The 21,433-nt window shown below is 38.8% G+C and overlaps 1 protein-coding gene across 1 annotated transcript in view; it reads left to right on the forward strand.

Annotated features, from left to right (window-relative positions):
* The first annotated feature begins 350 nt into the window (after nucleotides 1-350).
* The window catches only part of LOC123309029 (alpha-L-fucosidase), a 40,527-nt gene continuing 19,444 nt past the window's right edge, over nucleotides 351-21,433 (forward strand). The window contains exon 1 of the mRNA XM_044891877.1: nucleotides 351-630. Coding sequence (XP_044747812.1) covers nucleotides 396-630 — 235 coding nt within the window. The 5' untranslated portion in view covers nucleotides 351-395. The remainder of the gene's footprint in view (nucleotides 631-21,433) is intronic.

The following is a 21,433-nucleotide window of genomic DNA, read 5'->3' on the forward strand; positions in this document are numbered from 1 at the left end:
TTCATTCAAAATTTCTCCCCAGAAGAACATAGAAATAACATCAAAGACCTGCCCTTCGCGCGACAGGCCGAATCCACATTTTTCCTCTTTAGAGGGCATTCAATTTTTTGTATTGACATCTTAAAAATAATCACCCCTTGTCCAGTGAAAAGCCGCTCTTCCGTTGATCAAGATACGCGGTGCATTATTACATGATAAACCAATATCGGAGTAAATAAGAAAACATTAAATAAAAAGATAAATTCCTATCCAAGTCATTGATCGATAAACCTCTCGAAATATTGAAGTAGATAATGACCTTTAACAAGATAACAATTCAATTATCTTTCTAAGCGGAATGAACTCAACATAAATATTAATTCGCTCATTACAGTTCCAATTTCCATGGCAGGAAGATGAAATTGTCCACATCATTTGTGTTCTGCTTAGCTTGCTGCGTTTTGCAGTCGGTAGGCAGTAAACCAACGATTGTGAATTTCTTCGATGTCAGATATGAGCCAGATTGGGATAGCTTGGACAGCCGACCTCTCCCAAAGTGGTACGATGAGGCAAAAATTGGAATTTTTCTGCACTGGGGAGTATTTTCCGTTCCGAGCTTCGGATCCGAATGGTTTTGGGCTGATTGGAAATGTGAGCTATTTCGTACTTTATTGTTATTACTTAATTCTTCAATTTGATCTGCTGGCCGCCTCTTGGTCAGTTAACAGTGGGATCATAGTGATTTTCAGAAAGATTTTGAAGCAATCTAACTTGTATCATCGGCTAAACTTGAAATTGTTGAATCTGAGTTTAGTGCTATCCTACACAAATCATTGAATCATTGAAATCATGAAAATTATAAACAGAAATAGGCCCAAAATACTGCCCTGTGGCACTCATACAGTATTTTCTAATTGTTCTGAGTTCCTTTTGAAACCTCCTTTCATTACTTTCACTCTCTGGTACCTGGCTGAAAGATAGGATTTTAACCATGACCAGCATTATCTCTATTACCATACCATTCAAGTTTTTCCTACATATGATTTCGATCTTATGTGTCATAGGCCTAGGACAAGTCTAAAAATAGCAACAAAGCAATGCTATTAGCTTCAATTAGTTTGACTATCCTATTTGAGAATTGAAAAATAGCTTTCTGAGTCAATCTTCCAGCAAGATAACTATGTTGTGTCTCAGTAAAAATACCATTATCATGAAAAAAAGAAAGTCGGTACTCTGACAACCATAATATGTTCAAATATTTTTGAAAAGCAAACTAATTGGACGATAATTATTTTTATCTATTGAATCACCTAGTTTTAGTAAAGGTTCGATTTTAGCAGATTTCAAACCTTCTAGATATATTACGTATCTGAGGGAGTTATTAATTATATATGATAAAACATGTTTCATCTTTTCCATGCATAATTTCGCAATGGATATAGGATCTTCTTCTTCTCCGCACTACTGTTTTTGTTTTTTGACACCGTGACAATTCATCCGGAGTTGTTGGTCTTGAAAAAATTGATTTATTATTCCTAATAACTGTAATCATTAAATGAAAAACAATCATCCAGCAGTTTAGACATACCGTCACATTGAATTTCTCGGCTACATCAAGTGCGTTGCTTCTAATTTCACAACTATTTTTCATTTTTTGTTCACCATTAATTTCATTAAATATTTTCCAGATAGTTTTGTTTTTATATTTCCGACCACTCTGCCATAAGTTTTGTTTTTGTTGTGAAAATTTTTAATTTCTTCGTGATTATTTTTTGGCTTTAAATTGCTTGATGATAAAAATAAAAATAATAATAAAAATACTTTATAGGAAATGGATCACGCCTTCATAGTAAGGCAGGTAAATAATAATAATAATAAATGCTTTATTTCTAACAGTTCAAATTACTCAATCAAAGGAAAATATATTCAAAATATTGAGAGCAAGAAATTACCAAAAACAAAATGAGAAGAGAAAACTTATTTTGAGAATTCTTGACACAACCAATCTTCTCCTAATATCCTATCATATTCTGTTTTTGTTTCATTATATAATTGTTTATATCTATCATCTTGTTTATGTAAAATCAATATAATATTCAGCCTATTCTTACACTGTATTACCTGGGGGTACCTATTATTTTAGTTTTTTAGTTCAGATGTACTTTTTTTTTAGTTTTCAATTTTCAGTTTTAACGGGAAGCATTCATTGCAAAGTCCCAAGAACTCGGAGCAGAAACTGTCCCACTGTTTAAATTTTTTTTTCTATTTACTACACCATCTTTCAGTCTTGTTTTCCTAGTTTTGATATGAAAACCTGCATCGCCTCGTCGTTGACATTCCTCTTATTGTATGCGCATAAAGACACAGCCTTAGAGCTGTGTGATCCGATAGATGCATTTTTACGATATTTATCAAAAACAAAATATTTAAATCTAATGATTATAAGGGTACGTTCATACCGAAGATGCATGGATGGTGGATGGTGGAGGTCGAGATCGCGGTCGTGGTTTACATCGACGTCTGGCAATACATGTCGAAGATGCTTTCCTTTCGGTCAAAGCTCACAAACGAACTGAAAAATAAATTTTATTTTTTTTTTGGTGTAGCAGGGGGAAAATCTGCAAGACAGACGAACCACCCTCATCTCCTGAGTTGGAACAGTGTGGAGTTTCTCACTCTCCTGAGCTCGAGACCCACTAAAAACCCTACTGCTTCTTGAATTTTGGTTCCGGGCATTTGCCTATAAACCGTTCATCTCTTGGTCGGTTTTCTTCTCGCACACTATCGTGCTGGGATTTATGTGTTTATCCTCTATTGGATTAACACTTTATTGAATTTTTCAATAAGTTGTTATTTTAATCTCTTTTTAATTGATCTCTTGGTCTCCTTCGGTAAATTCGCATTCTTCTTTTGTCTTCCTCTGGGTCGTAGTCCACTAGTCTCCTGAGTTCTTGATTCGGATGGTTTTTCGCTGTTTCGAATAATTTCTCTGCTTTTCTGTTCATGAATTCCGTTATGGTTTCCCATTTCAGGTCCTTATAAATCTGTCTATTCCTGACAAACCAAGGTGCATCTATTGCACATCGAAGCAGCTTGTTTTAAGTGGCCTGAATTCTTTTGATATGGCTCTTTGCCGCGAAACCCCAGGCAACTGATCCATAAGTCAGTTGAGGCCTAGCAACGGCTTTGATTATCTTCAATTTTGTCTCTTTCGACATGTGGCTTCTTCTTCCTATCAGAGGATACAGTCTATTCATCGCTGCTTTCGTTTTGTCGATTGCTTGTTTGATATGACTTTTCCAAGTAAGTCCTTTGTCAAGTGTTATTCCTAAATATTTGGCTTCATTTTTCCAGTCGATTTCTTCGCCGTCAACATCCAGTTTCGTTGTGGGTCGCAGTCTTCTCTTCTGTAGTAATATTGCTTGGCTCTTTTGTCCATTGAGCTTGATTTTCCACTTTATGCACCAGTCATTTGTTTCGTCAATCGACTCTTGTAGAACTCGTTCTATTATTTCAGGATTTCGGTGTCGAGTTGCTATGCCTGTGTCGTCAGCATATAACGTTAGCATGGTTCTTGGATTTTTCGGAATATCGTGGATGTATATGTTGTACAGAAGTGGCCCAAGTACTGATCCTTGGGGTACTCCAGCCTCTATATCTCTTGTTGAGGAGCATTCTTCTACCACTTTTACGTAAAATCTTCTATTTTTGAGATAATTCCTGATCAACTTGCATATTTTGATCGAATATCCAGCACATCTGATCTTATATATTAATCCTTCATGCCATACTCTGTCGAATGCTCTGGCGACGTCTAGTAAAATAAGACCTGTAGCTTGTTTATTTTGAAATCCCTCTGTTATGTACTCTGTGAGCCTTAATGATTGTTGTTCTGTTGAATGCTCTCTTCTGAATCCGAACTGTTCTGGTGGTATTAGTTCCAGATTTTCGGTTTCCTCATTTAGCCTCGTGGCGATAATTCTTTCTACTACTTTTCCTAACGCCGACAGTAGACTTATCGGTCTGTAGTTTTGTGGAAACTTCTTCTCTTTGAATGGTTTATTGAATACTATGACTTCTGCTGTTTTCCATTTTTCTGGGTAGTGTTCTGTCCTCATAATTCCATTCGCGATATTAGTTAGAGCGGCTATACCTTTTCTAGGTAATTTCTTTAACATAACATTCGTTATTTTATCGCTTTCGGGAGCTTTCCTCTTCTTCAAACTTCTAATTATTTCCCTGATTTCATTTGGCGATGTTGGCTTGTCTATTTCAGCAGTCGCTGGTAATTCATCCATTTCTTCATCATTTTCTTCAACCAGTTCTTCCAAATCTTCATTATCGTCGTCTATCCTGTAATTTATTCTCGATTCTCGTTCGATCGAGTCCGCCAATGCATCTGCCTTATCAGTATTGGTATAAGCCATTCCCCTTTCTCCGTGTAGGGGTGGAATTTTAGTCTTTTCTCCTCGAAGGCTTTTTTGCATTCTCCATGCAGAATGATCGATTGTATTCAGTTCTTGAACCCTTTTGTTCCATCTGCTTGTTCTTAGATCTTTCAGGGCATTTTTCAGAACTTGGCTATGTCGGTTGAGGTTCCTTCTATTTAGATCATTTTTGTTCATCCTATATATTCTTCTGAGTCTTCGATTTTCTTGTATAAGATCTTTTACTTCTTTAGGCGTATCGCCATGCGGATGACTTGGAGCTGGTCTCTTCACTCCTCTCGTGCTTTTTTCGTAAGCTTTCAATATAATCTCTTCCAGTTTATCAACCGCACATTCCAGATCGTCTGGAGTGTTTATTGTTGGAATTTCTGTTATTTCCGATTGTATTAGATGGCTGTATTTAGTCCAATTGGTATATTCTCTCATTTCCAGCAGTTTTTCTCTTGGTTCTTCTCCAATTGTCAATTCCACGGGATTGTGGTTTGAGGTTCCATCTTCCAAAGTTTCAATCGAGAATTCTTGAGTTATATTTTTCAATATCGCGATATCTATTACATCTGGTATTCCTCTTCCAAAAGCAAGATATGTCGGTAGCTCTGGTCCAATAACTATGGCATTTTGTTTTTCGGCGAAATCCTTGAGTTTTTTGCCATTTCTATTCTCTGTTATGCTATTCCATAATGGGGATTTTCAGTTGAAATCTCCGATGGAGATTTTCGGGTTTGATCCTTCCAACATGTTGTTTATCTCTTCTTCCAATAGATTGTTTTGTGGTGGCTTATACGCCGAGGTTATTTCGACTCTTTGTCGATTTAATTCGGCAACAATCGTCACTTTTTCTGTTTTTCCTTGTGTTTCGTCGGATCTACTTTTAAAGTAGTGTTTCAGATCTGTTCTCACCAATATTGCTACTCCTCCTCCGGTGTTTGTAATTCTGTCACATCTATATGTTTCATAATTCATGAAATTCAGTCTTCTGTTCCGGTTTATTCTTGTTTCCTGTAGGGCTATAATATCAGGTTGTCTTTCTGATATTATTTGTTCTATCTCGGCTTTCCGAGTGTTGATCCCGTTTATGATCCACGAGATTATCTTGAGGGATTTCTTCCTAATATCCGTAAGGTCCATTAATTCAGTTTACTGAATAATGCTTGGAGTTTTTTCTCCATTTCCCTCTCAATTTTCAACATTATCTTGTTGAAAATTTTTTCCGTGAAGATATCTAAATCATCGGCTGATTCAGATATCTTTTTCTTCTCCTGTTGACTGTTCACAGCTTGTTTCATTGTAAGCTTTTTCTGTCCTTCTTTTTTCTGGACAAGTTTTGGAGTCTCCCTCTTCTTTTCCTGCTCTGTAGGTTGGATCTTCGCTACTTCCTGAATTTTTTGTTCAGAAGTTGTTGTTTTTAAACCTTCTTTATCTGTTCAACTGATTTTCGGGAATTTTTCTTTCTGGTCACCAACTTGAACTCGCTACATCCTTTGTAGCTAGCTGGATGGCCCTCTTCTCCACATAAGACGCATGTGGCATTTCTCTCTTCACCTTTTCTGGTGAGTGTGCAGTCATTGCTGCTGTGGCTTCCTGAGCACTTCACGCATCTCCACGGGAAGGAGCATTTGTTTTGTGCATGCCCGTACCTTTGGCACCTAAAGCACTGGCTTGGACTTTCAGGCCTCTTTTTATGCTCAACCACAATACAGAGGTTGTAGAGTCGCTTCACTTCGAATATTTCCTTTTTCTGGGTTTTAACCAGGTAGAGAGGTATTTGTTTCTTTGTCTTGTTCGATGTCGTTCTGGACACCTCAGCGTCTGTTATTCCCTGGAATATCAGGTCATCCTTAATCAACGCAAGATCAGCGTCGATTGGTAAATGCCTAATAACGGCATATATCTTCTTCTCCTCCTCCATTTGGTAGGTAAAAAATTCTTTACCATGCTGCTCGAAGAATGTAGTGATTTTTCTAAAATCATCTACGGTTGACGCGATGATTTTTATACCGTCTTTAACTGTAGTTGCACGGTTGTAATTTATCCTTTTTGTGTAGAGAGCTTTAGATATCTCTACCCAATCTGAGGTGCCCATCATCGTGATGGGTGGAATTTTATCTCTTTTAGGCACTTCCGTTGCCTTCTTGACAGTCTCCTCATCAGAAGAGGAGCTTTCTTTTCGCGCGCGTTTAGTTGGGGGCGCGTTTGGGGCCTTCGCGACCTGCGTTGAATCATTTTTCCTTGTTTCGGGTTGTGAAACAATTCCATTAAGGGAATTATTTTTGGAACCCGCTACCGGCTTTGTGATTGCGGCGTAAGTGGGAGATTTCGTCATATCATTGCGGGTCGTTTCCTCCCTCAAGAGGCGCATCTCACCGACCAACTGTGACACAGTTTCAGTCAGTTTGACTATTTGAGCTTTCAACTGCCCATTTTCTTCTCTGAGCTTTACAAGCTCCTCGTGTTCGCCTTCGCTGAACTCTTCAGCATCGGTCGCTTCCATGTAGGAGCCCTCATTATCTGAGGTTTCCGACATGGTTTTATAATCAAAAATCTCAAAATATCAAATAATTTGAAAATAATAAAATATTCAGAAATCTTCACTAAAATAGTCTAATATAAAACTATGGTATAAAGACGAATGTTTTATACGCTATGATAAAAATCAGAAAAGAGATACGAAAAATAAGCTCACCTGATGTTTTCTGCAGTACCAACGAGAAAATAAAAAAATTCTCTGGACACTTAGGATGAACACCAACTTTGAAAATTTTAACGAATTAAAATTCCGATAACAAATATAGAACCTACACAACTTCACAGAAGGAATCAAATATTCCGTAGCTTGGTTAGTGGGCACTTTCACCTCCGCTTTCTCTTTTACGGCACTGTGACACTTCGACTTTCTCGTCCGCTTTCTCTTTTATAGCACTAGGAGCACTGTAGCACGTCTTCTCTTGTCAAGCGAATGACTCGAAATGTGAAAAATAAATATGTTAACCTGGTGAATGTCACGTGATTTGAAGAGCGCCAATAAGCGTGCAAGGTACCTCGCGGCAAATACATCTAAAACTTCCGTCCACCGTTCAGTATCTGAAATCAAATATCTAGTTATAATTCTTTTAAATCTGACGAATGAATCGAGTGCTTCCATAAAGATTATCAGATTTTCGGCCTCATTCGACATATTCTGAAGTTGATGTTTCAATATCGAAGAAAAATTTTAGAATATCAAAATCGAATTGTCACCAGTTGAAGTTAAAACTTCCGGCAGGTGATTTGAGGTGTTCTGAATGTGTTAGGTTCCTCGGACTACTGGTTGACGGTGTTCTGAGTTGGAAAAACCATGTTGACTCGGTATGTTCAAAATTAAGTAGTGCATTTTTCGCTATCAGACGTCTTAAGCGAATTCTACCAACCGAATCTTTGATTGGCGTTTATTACTCTGTAGCCTACTCTCATCTGAACTATAACGTGGTGTTATGGGGAGGATCGTCTTCTAGTTATCATGCATTCGTTGCACAGAAGAAAATCATTCGACTTATTTTCAACCTTTCGCCGATGGAGTCCTGCAGACCTTTCTTTATTTCCAACAAATTGTTAAGTTTTCCCTGCGTTTTTATACTGAGTTCTTTATTGTCTATTGAAAAAAACATAAGATCACTGAAAAAGTGCTCTGATTTTCATGAGTACAATACAAGGCATAAAGATATTCTCTGTCTTCCAAAACATAAAACAACCAAATTTCAGCATTCGCCCACATACTGTGGCATCAAATTGTTCAATCATCTTCTTGATAGACTGAAAGTTTTGAAGTACAGAGAATTTAGAAGAGTTATTAAGGAACTGTTACAAATTGTTTTTATAGTATTGGTAAATACTTGAGTTGCTGTATTGTTTGAGCTAACTATATTGTTCATTTTTTTTCCATATGTTGGTTAGATACTGATTTATTTATTTCATATATTTCTTTCTTTTTCTTCTCGAACGTATTCTATACAGAAGTATTCTGTCTTAAAGAATGAATAAATTATGACTTTAGCCTTGCGGCTTTCACACTCCTCTGCAGAGGAAAATTCACCTATCCCAGATATCTCAGATATCAAAAGGATTAAGCTCTGTTGGAGCCCTTTCCAGGTCTTCGGGCTCGTGGTGGTGGTCGGGTTCGGGTCGCTCCTCGGCTCCCTGCTGTAGGTTGGATTCCTGCTTCACCTGCACTTCCTGTCGGAGCAGACGGTGTTCCTCTGAATTTCCCATGTACTTGCGTACAGTTCTCGCCGTTCCCAGCAGTACCGCCTTCTGCATGACTCTATAGATATTTTCGTCCAGCTGAAATTTCCTCAAGTTCTCTAGTAGTTTCTTCGGTATCAGGCCTGTAGATGATATGAGAATAGGGATGGTCTTGACATCTTTCAGCTTCCACTGTCTCCTGGTTTGCTCCTCGAGATCTCTGTACTTTGAAATTTTTTCAGTGTGCCTATCTAGAAGATTGTTATTATTTGGAATCTCCACATCGATGAATAGTGCTCTGTCCTCATCCTTATTGAGCAATATGAGGTCTGGTCTATTGTGGGTTATTTTCCGGTCTGTGAGAACCGTGCGATCCCAGTATAGCTTGTGATGTTCATTTTCCAATACAGCATCCGGATGGTAATTGTAATAACGAACCTTTTTCGAACTTAGAAGTTGGTGTTTTAGTGCCATTTCTTGGTGAAGAATCTTGGCAACGGCATCATGTCTATTTTTGTACTCCGTGCCCGCGAACTTCTGACATCCCCCGGTGATGTGCTGGATAGTTTCATGTGTCGCACAGCCATAACGACAGCTTTCATCCGCCACTGTGGCATCCTTGGCGATATATTTCATGTAGTCCCTTGTTGGAATCACCTGATCCTGGATGGCGAGCATGAAGCCCTCTGTCTCAGGAAACAACCTTCCGGAAGTCAACCAGTAGTTCGACGCAGATATGTTGACGTAATCATGGTTGACCTCGTTCTGGTGCCTCCCATGCAAAGGTTTGCCAATCAGTTTCTGCATTTTACTTTCTGCAGAGTGTTCGACGGTTTCCAAGTGGTCCTGCTGTAGCTTTAACGGTGTAGAAGTATCAGCAACACAAACTACTTGATGGAGTTCTGATGAAGTAGCCTTGCTCAGAAAATATTTTCGAAGTCCTTCAATTTCCTACGTCATACGGTTGGACAAATCAACAATGCCTCTACCCCCAAGATGTCGTGGCAGCTCGGTCCGTTCTATTGAGCTTTTGGGGTGATGTTTATTGTGTTTAGTCAGCATCGTCCTTATTTTTCTCTGTAAGGCTACTAAATCGGTGGTGGTCCAAGAGATGATACCGAATGAGTAGCTCAGCGCCGAGCAAGCGTAGGTATTGATAGCTTTTATCAGATTCTTGCTGTTAAGGCCAGTTCTCATTATCCTCTTTCTACCTATCAGCGCTTAGAGCATATTCATCGCTGCCTTTGTTTTGTCAACGGCTTGTTTGATATGGCTTCTCCAAGTTAGACCTTTGTCTAGGGTGATACCTAAATATTTCGCTTCGTTTTTCCATTCGATTTCTTCTCCATCTACCTCTAGATTGGTTGTAGTTCTCAGTATCCTCTTTTGCAACAATATCGTTTGGCTCTTTTGTCCGTTGAGCTTTATTTTCCATTTAATACACCAGTCATTTATTTCATCTATAGCTTCTTGTAATATTCCTTCTATGATTTCTGGCTTGCGATGTCGCATTGCGATTCCTGTGTCGTCGGCATATAGTGTCAGCATAGTCCTTGGAGATTTTGGTATATCGTGAATATATATGTTATACAGTAACGGCCCAAGTACTGACCCCTGAGGCACCCCTGCTTCCATATATCTGGTTGTGGAGTTTTCTCCTTCCACTTTCACGTAGAATCTTCTGTTCCTCAAATAATTCCTAATCAACTTGCACAGTTTCATTGAATATTCAGCAAATCTCATTTTGTAAATCAATCCTTCATGCCATACTCTGTCGAATGCTCTGGCGACATCTAGTAGTACAAGACCGGTTGCTTGTTTATTTTGGAATCCTTCTGTTATGTATTCTGTGAGTCTCAGTAATTGCTGTTCTGTTGAGTGATCTCTTCTGAATCCGAATTGCTCTGCTGGAATGAGATTCAGATTTTCAGTTTCTTCTGTGAGCCTCTTGGCTATTACTCTTTCTACCACTTTTCCTAGGGCGGACAATAAACTAATCGGCCTGTAGTTTTGGGGAAATTTTTTATCTTTGCCTGGTTTATTGAACACTATGACTTCTGCAGTTTTCCACATTTTCGGATAGTGTTCAGTCCTCATTATACCGTTCGCAATATTTGTGAGAGCAGCTATACCTTTTCTAGGCAATTTCTTCAACATAGCATTCGTTATTTTATCACTTCCGGGAGCTTTTCTATTTTTCAAGGTTCTGATTATCTCTTTTATTTTAAATGGAGAGGTTGGTTCTTCTATTTTGTCGTCTACTGTTGGTTCATCCATTTCTTCTTCGTTGTTCTCGACTAGTTCTTCTAGATCATCATTATCGTCATCAGCCCACGTACCACAAGCTCACGACAAGCGCACGACTCGACAATAATCCCGTTTTTCCACTTTTTTCCTGCCTTATCTTCAAGTCGAATTGTTCAATATTTGTACCAAAGATGATCAGTATTCTCTGTATGAACATATTGTTAACACGAAAACTGTCGAGTGTAATTAGATTGCCGACAACGCCTTATCGAATTCGACATCTATAAGTTGTCGATAGATTGTCGATCGATCGTGGTACCACTGCTGGTCTGTAATTTATTCTCGATTCTCTTTCGATCGAATCCGCCAGTGCTTCTGTTTTATCGATATTCGTATATGCCATTCCTCTTTCTCCGTGGAGAGGTAGTATTTTAGTCTTTTCTCTTCTCAGACATTTTTGCATTTCCATGCAAAATGATCGATAGTATTTAGTTCTTGAACTCTTTTGTTCCATCTATTTGTTCTCATGTCCTTCAGGGCATTTTTTAGAACTTTGCTGTGTCGGTTTGGGTTCCTCTGTTTTGTTGAGCCTGTATGTTTTTCTTAGTCTCCGAATTTTCCTGATTTTTGATTTCTCTGGGTGTATCACCGTGTGGATGTGTCGGTGCTGGACTCGTTATTTTCTTTGTGCTCTTTTTCTAGGCATCTAGTATATTCTTTTCTAGTTCATCAACTGCACTTTCAAGGTCTTCCGATGTGTTCATTGTTGGTATTTATGTTACCTCCGATAGTATCAGATCGATATATTTGGTCTAATCGGTGTATTCTCTTATTGAATACTATGACTTCTGCTGTTTTCCATTTTTCTGGGTAGTGTTCTGTCCTCATAATTCCATTCGCGATATTAGTTAGAGCGGCTATACCTTTTCTAGGTAATTTCTTTAACATAACATTCGTTATTTTATCGCTTCCGGGAGCTTTCCTCTTCTTCAAACTTCTAATTATTTCCCTGATTGTTGCTGTTGTAGCTGAATTTCTTCATGTAGAGATCTTTTGAGATCTCTACCCAATCGGCTGTACCCATCGTCGTGATGGGTGGAATTTTGTCTTTTTTAGGTAACTCCGTTGCTTTTTTTGCGGTCTCTTCGTCTGAGGATGAACTTTCTTTACGCGCGCGTTTTGTGGGCGGCGCGTTCTGAGTTTTTGCAACTTGAGTTGCAAAATTTTTCTTCTTTACCGCTTCTGGGGCTACTTCCTGTTTGGACGAATTTTTGGGGACCGCTACCGGCTTTGCAATTTCTGCAAATGTGGGGGATTTCTGTGCCGTAATCTGTTTTGCAATTTCAGCAAAACTAGGGCATTGAGGCTTTATTCTTATTAACTTCTTCTATCAAGAGGCGTATCTCCCCGAACAACTGAGCCACAGTTTCAGTTAGTTTATTAATTTGAGCCTTCAACTGTCCATTCTCTTCTTTGAGCCTATAAGCTCCTCTGCTTCTCCATCGCTGAAGTCTTCGGTGTCCGTAGCTCCCATGTAGGAGCTCTCATTGTCTGAGACCTCCGACATGGCTTTTTGTCGGTATTAAACTATATGAGGTATTTCTGAATAAAAATGAAATATTTGAAATCCTCACTACAATATTACTAAATATAAAGCTAAGTGGCTAAGTTATATATTTTCTATACTATCAGAAAAATAAATTGACTCACCAGTGATATCCATGGAACCATCGATCAATGATCTGGACTCAGACACTGAATTTGAACGAATTTCCGCTCTATAACACATACACATATAGAACTTCGGAAGTTTCGTAGACGGAATCGAAAACTCCGTAGCTTCGCTAGTGTACACTTTCACTTCGACTTTTTCTTCCACTTTCATTTTTATAGCACTCTGAAATGCGTCTGAACTGGTCGAGGTCTCACTCGAAAACTGAGAGCAGACCTCAGACAAATATAACGACCTGACATTACCAACGTCAACGGTAGGGATGGGGCGTTATTCCCTAACCTGTTATTTAACAACGGTTATTCGAAAAAAGCAATAACTAACCGTTATATGTCCTGAACAATAACAGGTTGCGCAGTAACGTGTGCGCGAACAGTCGGCGTTGAAAAAGCCGTTTATTCAGACCGTTTCTGATATAACAGTCGTCGACGTTGGCGTTGAAAAAGCCGTTTATTCAGACCGTTTCTGATATAACAGTCGGCGACGTTAGCGTTGATGGCGTTTAGTTAGACCGCTTATCATATAACTGTCGACGACGTTGGCGTTGAATAAGCCGTTTATTTAGACCGTTTCTGATATAACAGTCGACGACGTTGGCGTTGAAGCCGTTGAGTTCAGCAGAGAGGTTGTTTCTGGCGGTTATTGTTTAGTTAAACCGTTTCTCATATAACAGTCGGCTACATTGGACTTGTTGGCGGTTAGTTAGATCGTTTGTTGGCGTTTATTAACAGTTTACACTTTTCAAACGGATAACGTTGGCCATATTCTCGACTCTCGATCTCGGTTGATGGTTCTGTTACGTTAGCGGGCGGATGGGAGGCTGTTATTGGTACATTATGTTGTTCACATCGAAGTGATGAGATTGGATAAAATATCGGGAGGAGCACTCACCGCAGATATTAGCCGATATTAGCGTATTATTTTATTGGCTATATAGAATTAATAAATCGAACTTGGAATAGGACGAATGGGTAATGAGAGTATCCAGATGAAAAAACAAATGAAAAATGGTTATTTAAATATTGGGGAACACATTGAATACTCTAATATTTTTCATCAGTTGCGAAGTATTTCACTGGTTTAGAAAAAAGTAAATTTTTTTCACATTAATGTAACATTAAGATGAATGAAAGAAGTAAACATCCACAAAAATTATAATCAAAAATTTCCAACTCAGTCGTGACTCGTTTACACCCTAAATTTGTAGAGAAAACCCCTTAATCGACAAACCTTGAAGATGTTATCGGTTTTCAGAGCAAATAACGTATTCACCTGTTATCAACAACCGTTATTAAAAAAAAACCATAACGGTTGATAACCGTTAGTGAAAAATAACGTTATTGCCCATCACTAGTCAACGGAAAACAGCAAATCTGTGGGATATCACTTACTCTTTTTGTACATGACCTATGTATGAGTTTGTGGATTCTTCCCGATACATAATCGATATGTGGCTGCCATTTATGAAATTGATCGACAACAACTCCAAGGTATTTGATATGTGACACCTACCGTATGCTATGCGTTTTCATGTGCATACTGTCAAAGTGTGGTCTATTCCTAGGAATAGACATAATTTGTTATGGTGCAATTTAAAGATAGTTTGTAATTTCGGAGCCAATTTGTTATCACAGCTAGACCATTAACAGCTCGATCTCTCACTTTCTCCCAGGTATCCTCCCCAAAAACAAGCACTGTGTCATCAGCATATGATATGATCATTCCACCAATGCCAGATAATCTTAAAAAGGGATTAATGTGAGAAATGAACAACAAAGGCCCCAGCACAGTACCTTGAGGAATACCAGTCACAATCCTCAACTCTCTAACAGTTTGAGAGCCTTTCCTCTTATGCCTGACTGATAGCACAACATTGATGACATATGTTACAACACTCTAGGCAAATAAGTGTATTATTTGTTTTACTCTGACAACATTTAAATGATTTTTGTTTGAAGTTTATTTCAGTTATCATTATGAGGTCTTCCGACACATCTTCAGAATCCGCCATCTTGCTATATTCAATGCCTTCCCAATATTTTTCATATATTCGGTTATGTATGACCTTCAAGAATAATTGCAATACATGTGACACAAGGCTATGAGTCGAAAGTGCCTAGCATTTCTTGGCGTTTTTAGTTCAAGGAAGGGGAACAATAACGACTTCAACCATTTCCGAGGAATTTCGCCTGTTATTTATATATCATTTGAGGATGTGAGTATATCCGGATTATCCCCTTCAATGAGTTTTATGATCTGTCTGTGAACTCTATCCGGGCCAGAACATTTTCCATTTTTCATGTTTCGTATTGCATATTCAATCTTAGATTACAAGATTGGAAAAATCCTCATCATGCAGAAAATTTTGGGTGGTATGTTTTGTCCTGTTTTCTTCAAAAATATTTCTCATGTATTCCTCCCATTCCTTCTTCATTTCCGCACATTTCCGACATACAATTTTCTTCAGCTTTTATTATTTTTCCCTTTATAAGTCCTTGTATTTTCATGTATTTGTTGTTATCTTTACTTTTATATTTTTTTCTCAAGTCTGTTAATTCCAAAACTTCTTTGGTCATCCATGGTTTTTTTACTTTTTGTGGTGTTCACCTCAGATATTTGAGAACTACCTTCAATCTGTTCGAGAACTCGTTCACATTTCTTGTTTCGTTCACCATCATCATTCCTGCTTTCATTTTCTGCAATTTTCATCTAATTTTTGTTGAATCTTCTGTTTTGTTTCGTTTTCTTTCTCAAGTCTACTTTCCGTTTTCCTTCAGTTTTCTTTATCGCTTCGAGTGTTATGCCAATAGAGTGTGGTGAGATGTAGTAAACCATGAAACTGTTCGATATCATTTTCAGAATTATTTGCTGTTTGGGCGTAGACTTGTATTTGAATTTATAAAAATTGGATTCCTTTTTGAGGTGTATTAGAAGCATGTGATCAGAGAAGGGCGTATACATAGATCCACTGTACTCATAAACATTGTAAATACCTGTATATTGTGCCTTCTGTAATAACGCACCCCAGAATCTAGATCAGTAGAAGAGCGGCTTTCCACTGATCATGGGGTGATTATTTTTAGATGTTAAATACACAATAAGAAGGCCCTCGAAAGGGGAAAAATATGTGGATCCGGCCCGTCGCACGAAGGACAGGTCTTGAAGTTGAATATTATTATTTCTGGGGAGATGTTTAAATGAAACTCGTGAAAAACTTTAACAATTAAATCTATTGGAAAATAAAATTAGAGCTTCTCTACAAATATGTACTCGGTCCAAGACGACCAACAAAAATCTTCAATTTCTTAAAAACATGCAAATAAGCGCAAAACAATAAAACATACTTTCATAACCAAAATCTTGGGTTAAAATTCAACTTCCCAACTTAGCGCTCAATAATAAATCAATACTTTATCAATGAATTTTAGAGGAGCTTTCAAGACTCTGGACGAAATAAAATTGGAACTTCTACCTTTTCTGCGACTGCTGTTTGTCTGACGCTGCCGATGAAAACTTTTCGACACCAGACTTTACCCGCACTAATCGGCGAATTCTTTTTATCTGGTCTTACTACGAATCAAGAAAATTAACGATCACTCCTCGAATGTTACTTTACTGATTTCCGATAAACTGACTTGAACTTCAAATTATTTCCAAATTTCTTCAACTACCTAATTCCCGATATTCCGTTCCTACTTCAACAAAACCAACAAAAACAAAGGACTGGACTTTTCTTTACACTGAACTTTTCCCGATATCTATGAGCCGACCGAGTCCCCGATTCTATTCCGTGATCTACCTAGACTTTTCTCTTACTTCGTGAAAACCTATTTATTCTAAGTCCCTTTTCTCTTTCCTTAATGACTGACTCTACAATGATTTATAATTTCTCTACTTTTCCGTACCGACTCGAAGGGGTATATTTTCCGATATTTTACAGATCACGTTCCCGGACCGACTGACTAACTTTTTCCGATGTACCTTTTTCCCCAGTCTTTCTCTCCCACGCTATGGGTGGTACCAAAACGTCCCAAAATCGAAATCATTGGACGATCATTATTGCTGAGTTGAAAAATCAGCGTTCCCAAGCTGGACGGTTACAAGAAAATTTCGACTACTCCGCATTTTGAGAATTGTTTTCTTCTCAGGGTCTCCAGACTAATAAATCTTTCTTAATCTACATGACTAACCATTTTCGCTTGTTCCGAAGTCCCTATCACCGGATATTGGGATCAATTACATAGGCCGCCGATCACCGGTTGCTCTCTGAAAACGTAGGGTATTAATAACTGCTGATTTTCTGACTGAGCGACACTAACTCTTTCAACTATTATCGAGCTGGTTATTATTGAAATTCCCAAGATTTAATACCGTCTGATCTCAAGCACCTCGAAGTATCGTATTTCCAACTAAAAATCGCCTCTGCAGCACGGCTGCAACAATGTATAAAAATTCCAGCGATACCTTTTTCGAATTATGCCAAATTTATTCGGAATCTCGTATTCCGATTTATTACAACACTCCCTCCTTTTAAAAAGTTTTGGCATTGGATGCCACAACTTTTCCTAAATCATCATATATTCGTCCAAAGTCCATCATGTCCTGCTCTTTCCTAAAACTAACATTCACAAACTTAAGTTTCATAAGCGAATTTATCTCACAAGCTACACTTCCTTCCTCATCACTTAACCTACAAATGCTCTAACTCTACTTATGTAGTAGTCCTTTAAATCACACATCATCTTCAAGCTCTATAAACATAAAATAACAAAAAAACAAACATAAACAAACTAAACCTAAATAGTACACTCTTCGGACAATGGTCATATCAAAACAGTTTCTACCCTCATCTTTTCCATAATCACTTCACAATCTCCAACATGGAGTTCCTTAGGTTCAATTTTCGGAATTCTTTCTCACTATCGCGAACATTCTCACACAACTATAGACATCCTCGGAATCATGTGGAATAACTCTTCAGGTGAAAAACCAAAAGTTACCTCAGGTGGAAAAAGTTTCTTTACACGGAACGCCACTGTTCAACCCGTGCTAATGTCCATATCGTATGATCATCTCGGTTACGAAAACACAAACTCAGTTCGACCTTGTTGACGCGGCACATTACTTGGCGCATCGTTTACCGGCTATGTCTCTCAGTCCAGTGTGGTATCACTATTGGAAAAATTGGGTGTAACCCTGGATATCGCTCGATTTGTTTTTGGTAGCGTACTTTCGACGTTGGATTTTGCTCGCACTTTCTCGTCGTTATTCGTCTCCCTTAAGTTGAAAACATTCTTTACTGAGTGATGCATTTGATTAATAGCAGTTTGGTGAGCTTATCCTATTCCTTCTTGATCGTCAAAGTGTGTAGTGGACAGTCTATGTCCAGCCGTCTCTAATCTAATTCTCTTCTGGTTGCCTTCCACTCGCATCTCTCGAAGAACCTTTTTAAGCTGAACCATCGTCGTTCTACTGATGACGATTACGTCTACCTCTGGATGATGAATTTCGAGCCTTATATACGGACCGACATTGTTCCATAAACCTCACTTGATCAGTTCAGAATACCCTCGTACGCACAAGTCCACATATTGAGTTGAATGTCTCTCATTCTTACGCAAAATTTCCAAACTTTCTAATTCTTTGGCGCACAACTTTTCGAGTTCATGAAGATTCTAACATTTCTGATGAAATAGCCGCAATATCCGGTTTTCCGCACTATGGTATACTATCGCCGTCGCCACCTGGTAACTAAGGTTAATCACCATTCAGAGGTTATCCCACTGATGATGACCTGATGATTATACCTTCCTTCTGGTTGAAAATCTGCCATGGATTGTCTTTCAAAGATACCTTATTTTGGATATTGATTGACCAAAACCTGACTGAATACAAGAAAAAACGAAAAAAACACATGCAAAAATCATACAAAACAATTCATCTCCCATGAGCATGCAATTTAATCATATGGGGAAAACAATAATCATAAAATGACCTATCATATACCTAAATAAAACTCAAATCTTATGAAATAGCATGCAGGACGTTGTGCTCACATCAAAGGGTGACCACAACGCTTCTTCATAATCCTTTTCCGACAAGGATTATTTCTTTCTCATTTCATCTTCTTCCGATATTCTTTATTGATGATATTTAAAATCATCCATCAGCAAATCACAATTGACCCCTTTTTGTTAACCTAACTTCCAACATGAAGCTCCTAACACAACCGACTATGAAATTTCTTCTAGGAAATCTATCACCTTATAATGACTCTAGGTCCCGCTTAACTCAAAATACTTCAACTCTACAGTGTCTCTTTCAAAACTTCTCATATTTAATACAGCAAACAACCTTTAACTTCAACGATTTCAATCTAAACGAAAATGAACCAACTGCTATATAATGATCAAGGGTTTCTCGGGAGATTAATTCGTTATGACCCTGGCGCTCATCTGACCCAAAAAAACTAAAGAAACCCATCTTTATACCATTCATTTCCCTTACTATAAGTCATTATTACCGGACCTCCTTGTTATTCTACTTATAATCTGTGGAATGGGAAAGGTCGATTATTCCTTTTTCAGGACTATCAGCCAAAATGTCCTGCCACTACCCAGGAAAAAGAAGAAGAAGACCCTTTTCAGGTTGTGACTCTCCGGATCAGTGAGAGCCCCTGGAATCTGCGAAAGGGCAGGAGTCGATTCACTTCTCCTGACAGGTCAATCCTACAGATTTTCCTGCCGCTACCCTGACTCCTATCTGATTAGATAGGTCTCCACCTATCTGGGGGACGCCTTATCCTGGTAGACCTCCTTACCACCCTGTCTGGTTCTCTGTTGTCATCATCACTGCTCTCTAATTCCGTGTCTAAATTCCTTGTATGTCTCCCATACCTCTGTGGAACCATGATCGGATGAAACCTCCGAGGTTTCTCTATTTCCGAATCTGTCTCACTAAAATCCTCAAATCTTTCCTCTCTTCCTGACAACTGTTCGTCAGGGCGCTTTTTCCGAACCTTAGCGACATAAGGTTTCAGCCTGTTTATATTGACAATTCTGTCCTCCCATCCTCCACATTTCCGTATCCTACAGGTTACCGAATCAAACATTTCCTTGATCCTGTATGGCCCTAACCATTTCTTTTCCAATTTTTCAGATACCTCCTTGAAATATACCAAGTCTCCTAACCTAAATTCCACCATCTGAAATTCCTCTGTATTGACGTCCCATGATACTCGTTTACTTGATTTCGACCCCTTAGGTCTATTTTTCCCTTGATACTCCACTTCATTTTTATCCACTTGTATTTCAGTAAACTTCTCTTTGTACCTTCTTCCTTGTTCCCTGTTATCATCCTCATTCCCTCGTTTCTTTCTAGTATAACCGGTACTAATTTTTAAATTCTTCCGAATTTCCTTCCCAGTTCCTTCCATGCAACTCCTTTGTTCATGGCAAACATCAGTTTCCCAGTTACGCCCCTGATCTACGTCGATCATCTGCTCTTCGTTATCGATTATTCCCATATTCAATTCTGCCAACTGGCATTCCTCCGTCGCGATCGTCCTTGGCACGCGTCTACTAATCCTTGACCCCCTGGGCCCCTTTTCACGTAAGTACTCAGCATTACTCCCTATCATTTCCGTATTTCTCGCTAAGTTTTCACGTTCAGAATCCTTAGTATTCTTATTTGAGGCTGCCTTTTCGCTTGCCTCCACCGGTTTCCCCTTTATTTTTTCATTCCGAACACCTGAATTCTCCTGAATTCCTTCCGCAACTTCTGCTCTAACCATCGAAGACCTTTCTTCTCGCAATTCCCAAGCTACTGCTCTTTCACCGCTAATCTTCTTGCTTCCTTGTACATTCTCATCTTCCCTTATCGGGATTTCCACCAGTGACTCTAGGTTCGCCGACCTATCACAACCCTTGTGACCTACCCCTGCTAGGTCCGGATTTTCTATTCTGATAGTATTAATACCCCTATGTATGTTATCCTCTTGCTTCCTGGGTTGGAACTCCCGCGAAAATGGAGACAATTGGTTGAAAATAGCCTCCGTATTTCGATTCCCTTCTCTAGTGGAATGTTGTGCCATTTCTTCCCCCCTTCGTTGAATCATTTCCAAATTTACATCACCTCTTCTTATTAGGTTTGTAGGTTTCTGCAGTCTATTTTCCCTAAAATTCTCTCGTCCCTGACGATTTTGTCTTGGGCAATCCCTAGCCCAATGACCGTTTTGACCGCAAGTATAACAATCTCCCTGAGTCATTTGCCCTGACCTACTATAATTCCTACACTCTCTAGCGAAATGGCCCGATCTACCATATGAATAACACCCTTTTCTGGTGTTTTGTTCTGCATTCCCCTGACTCCTCCAGCTATTTTTACACTCTTTCGCCGAGTGACCCTGCTGCTCGCATAACTGACACACGTTTTGTGTGTAAACTGCTGATATTCTCATGTTTGATGACCTTTCTTGTATCATCCTTGTTGCGGTCTCTTGTAATTTGACCAGTCCTTCCGCTTTTTCTAAGTCCAAATTTTCTTCCCTTAATAGCGCTATCCCCATATCCTTCATTAAATCCTTGCGCAACCCTGTTTTGAATTGGTTCAGTATCAGATCTTTATTTTTCTTTTTGATTCCCGCTTCTTCGTCTGACGATGCTCCGCCCAAATCTTCCCGCAGTAATTCCGCGCCTAAAATCCGCAGCCTAGTACAAAATGATGAAACATCTTCATCATGTCGCTGGAAACAACGACTTAAATTCCACTGACTCTCCCCTGGCAATTTTGATGGGGTAAATTTTAAAAT

The sequence above is a fragment of the Coccinella septempunctata genome, chromosome 3 (assembly GCF_907165205.1).
Source record: "Coccinella septempunctata chromosome 3, icCocSept1.1, whole genome shotgun sequence".
Taxonomy (NCBI): domain Eukaryota; kingdom Metazoa; phylum Arthropoda; class Insecta; order Coleoptera; family Coccinellidae; genus Coccinella; species Coccinella septempunctata.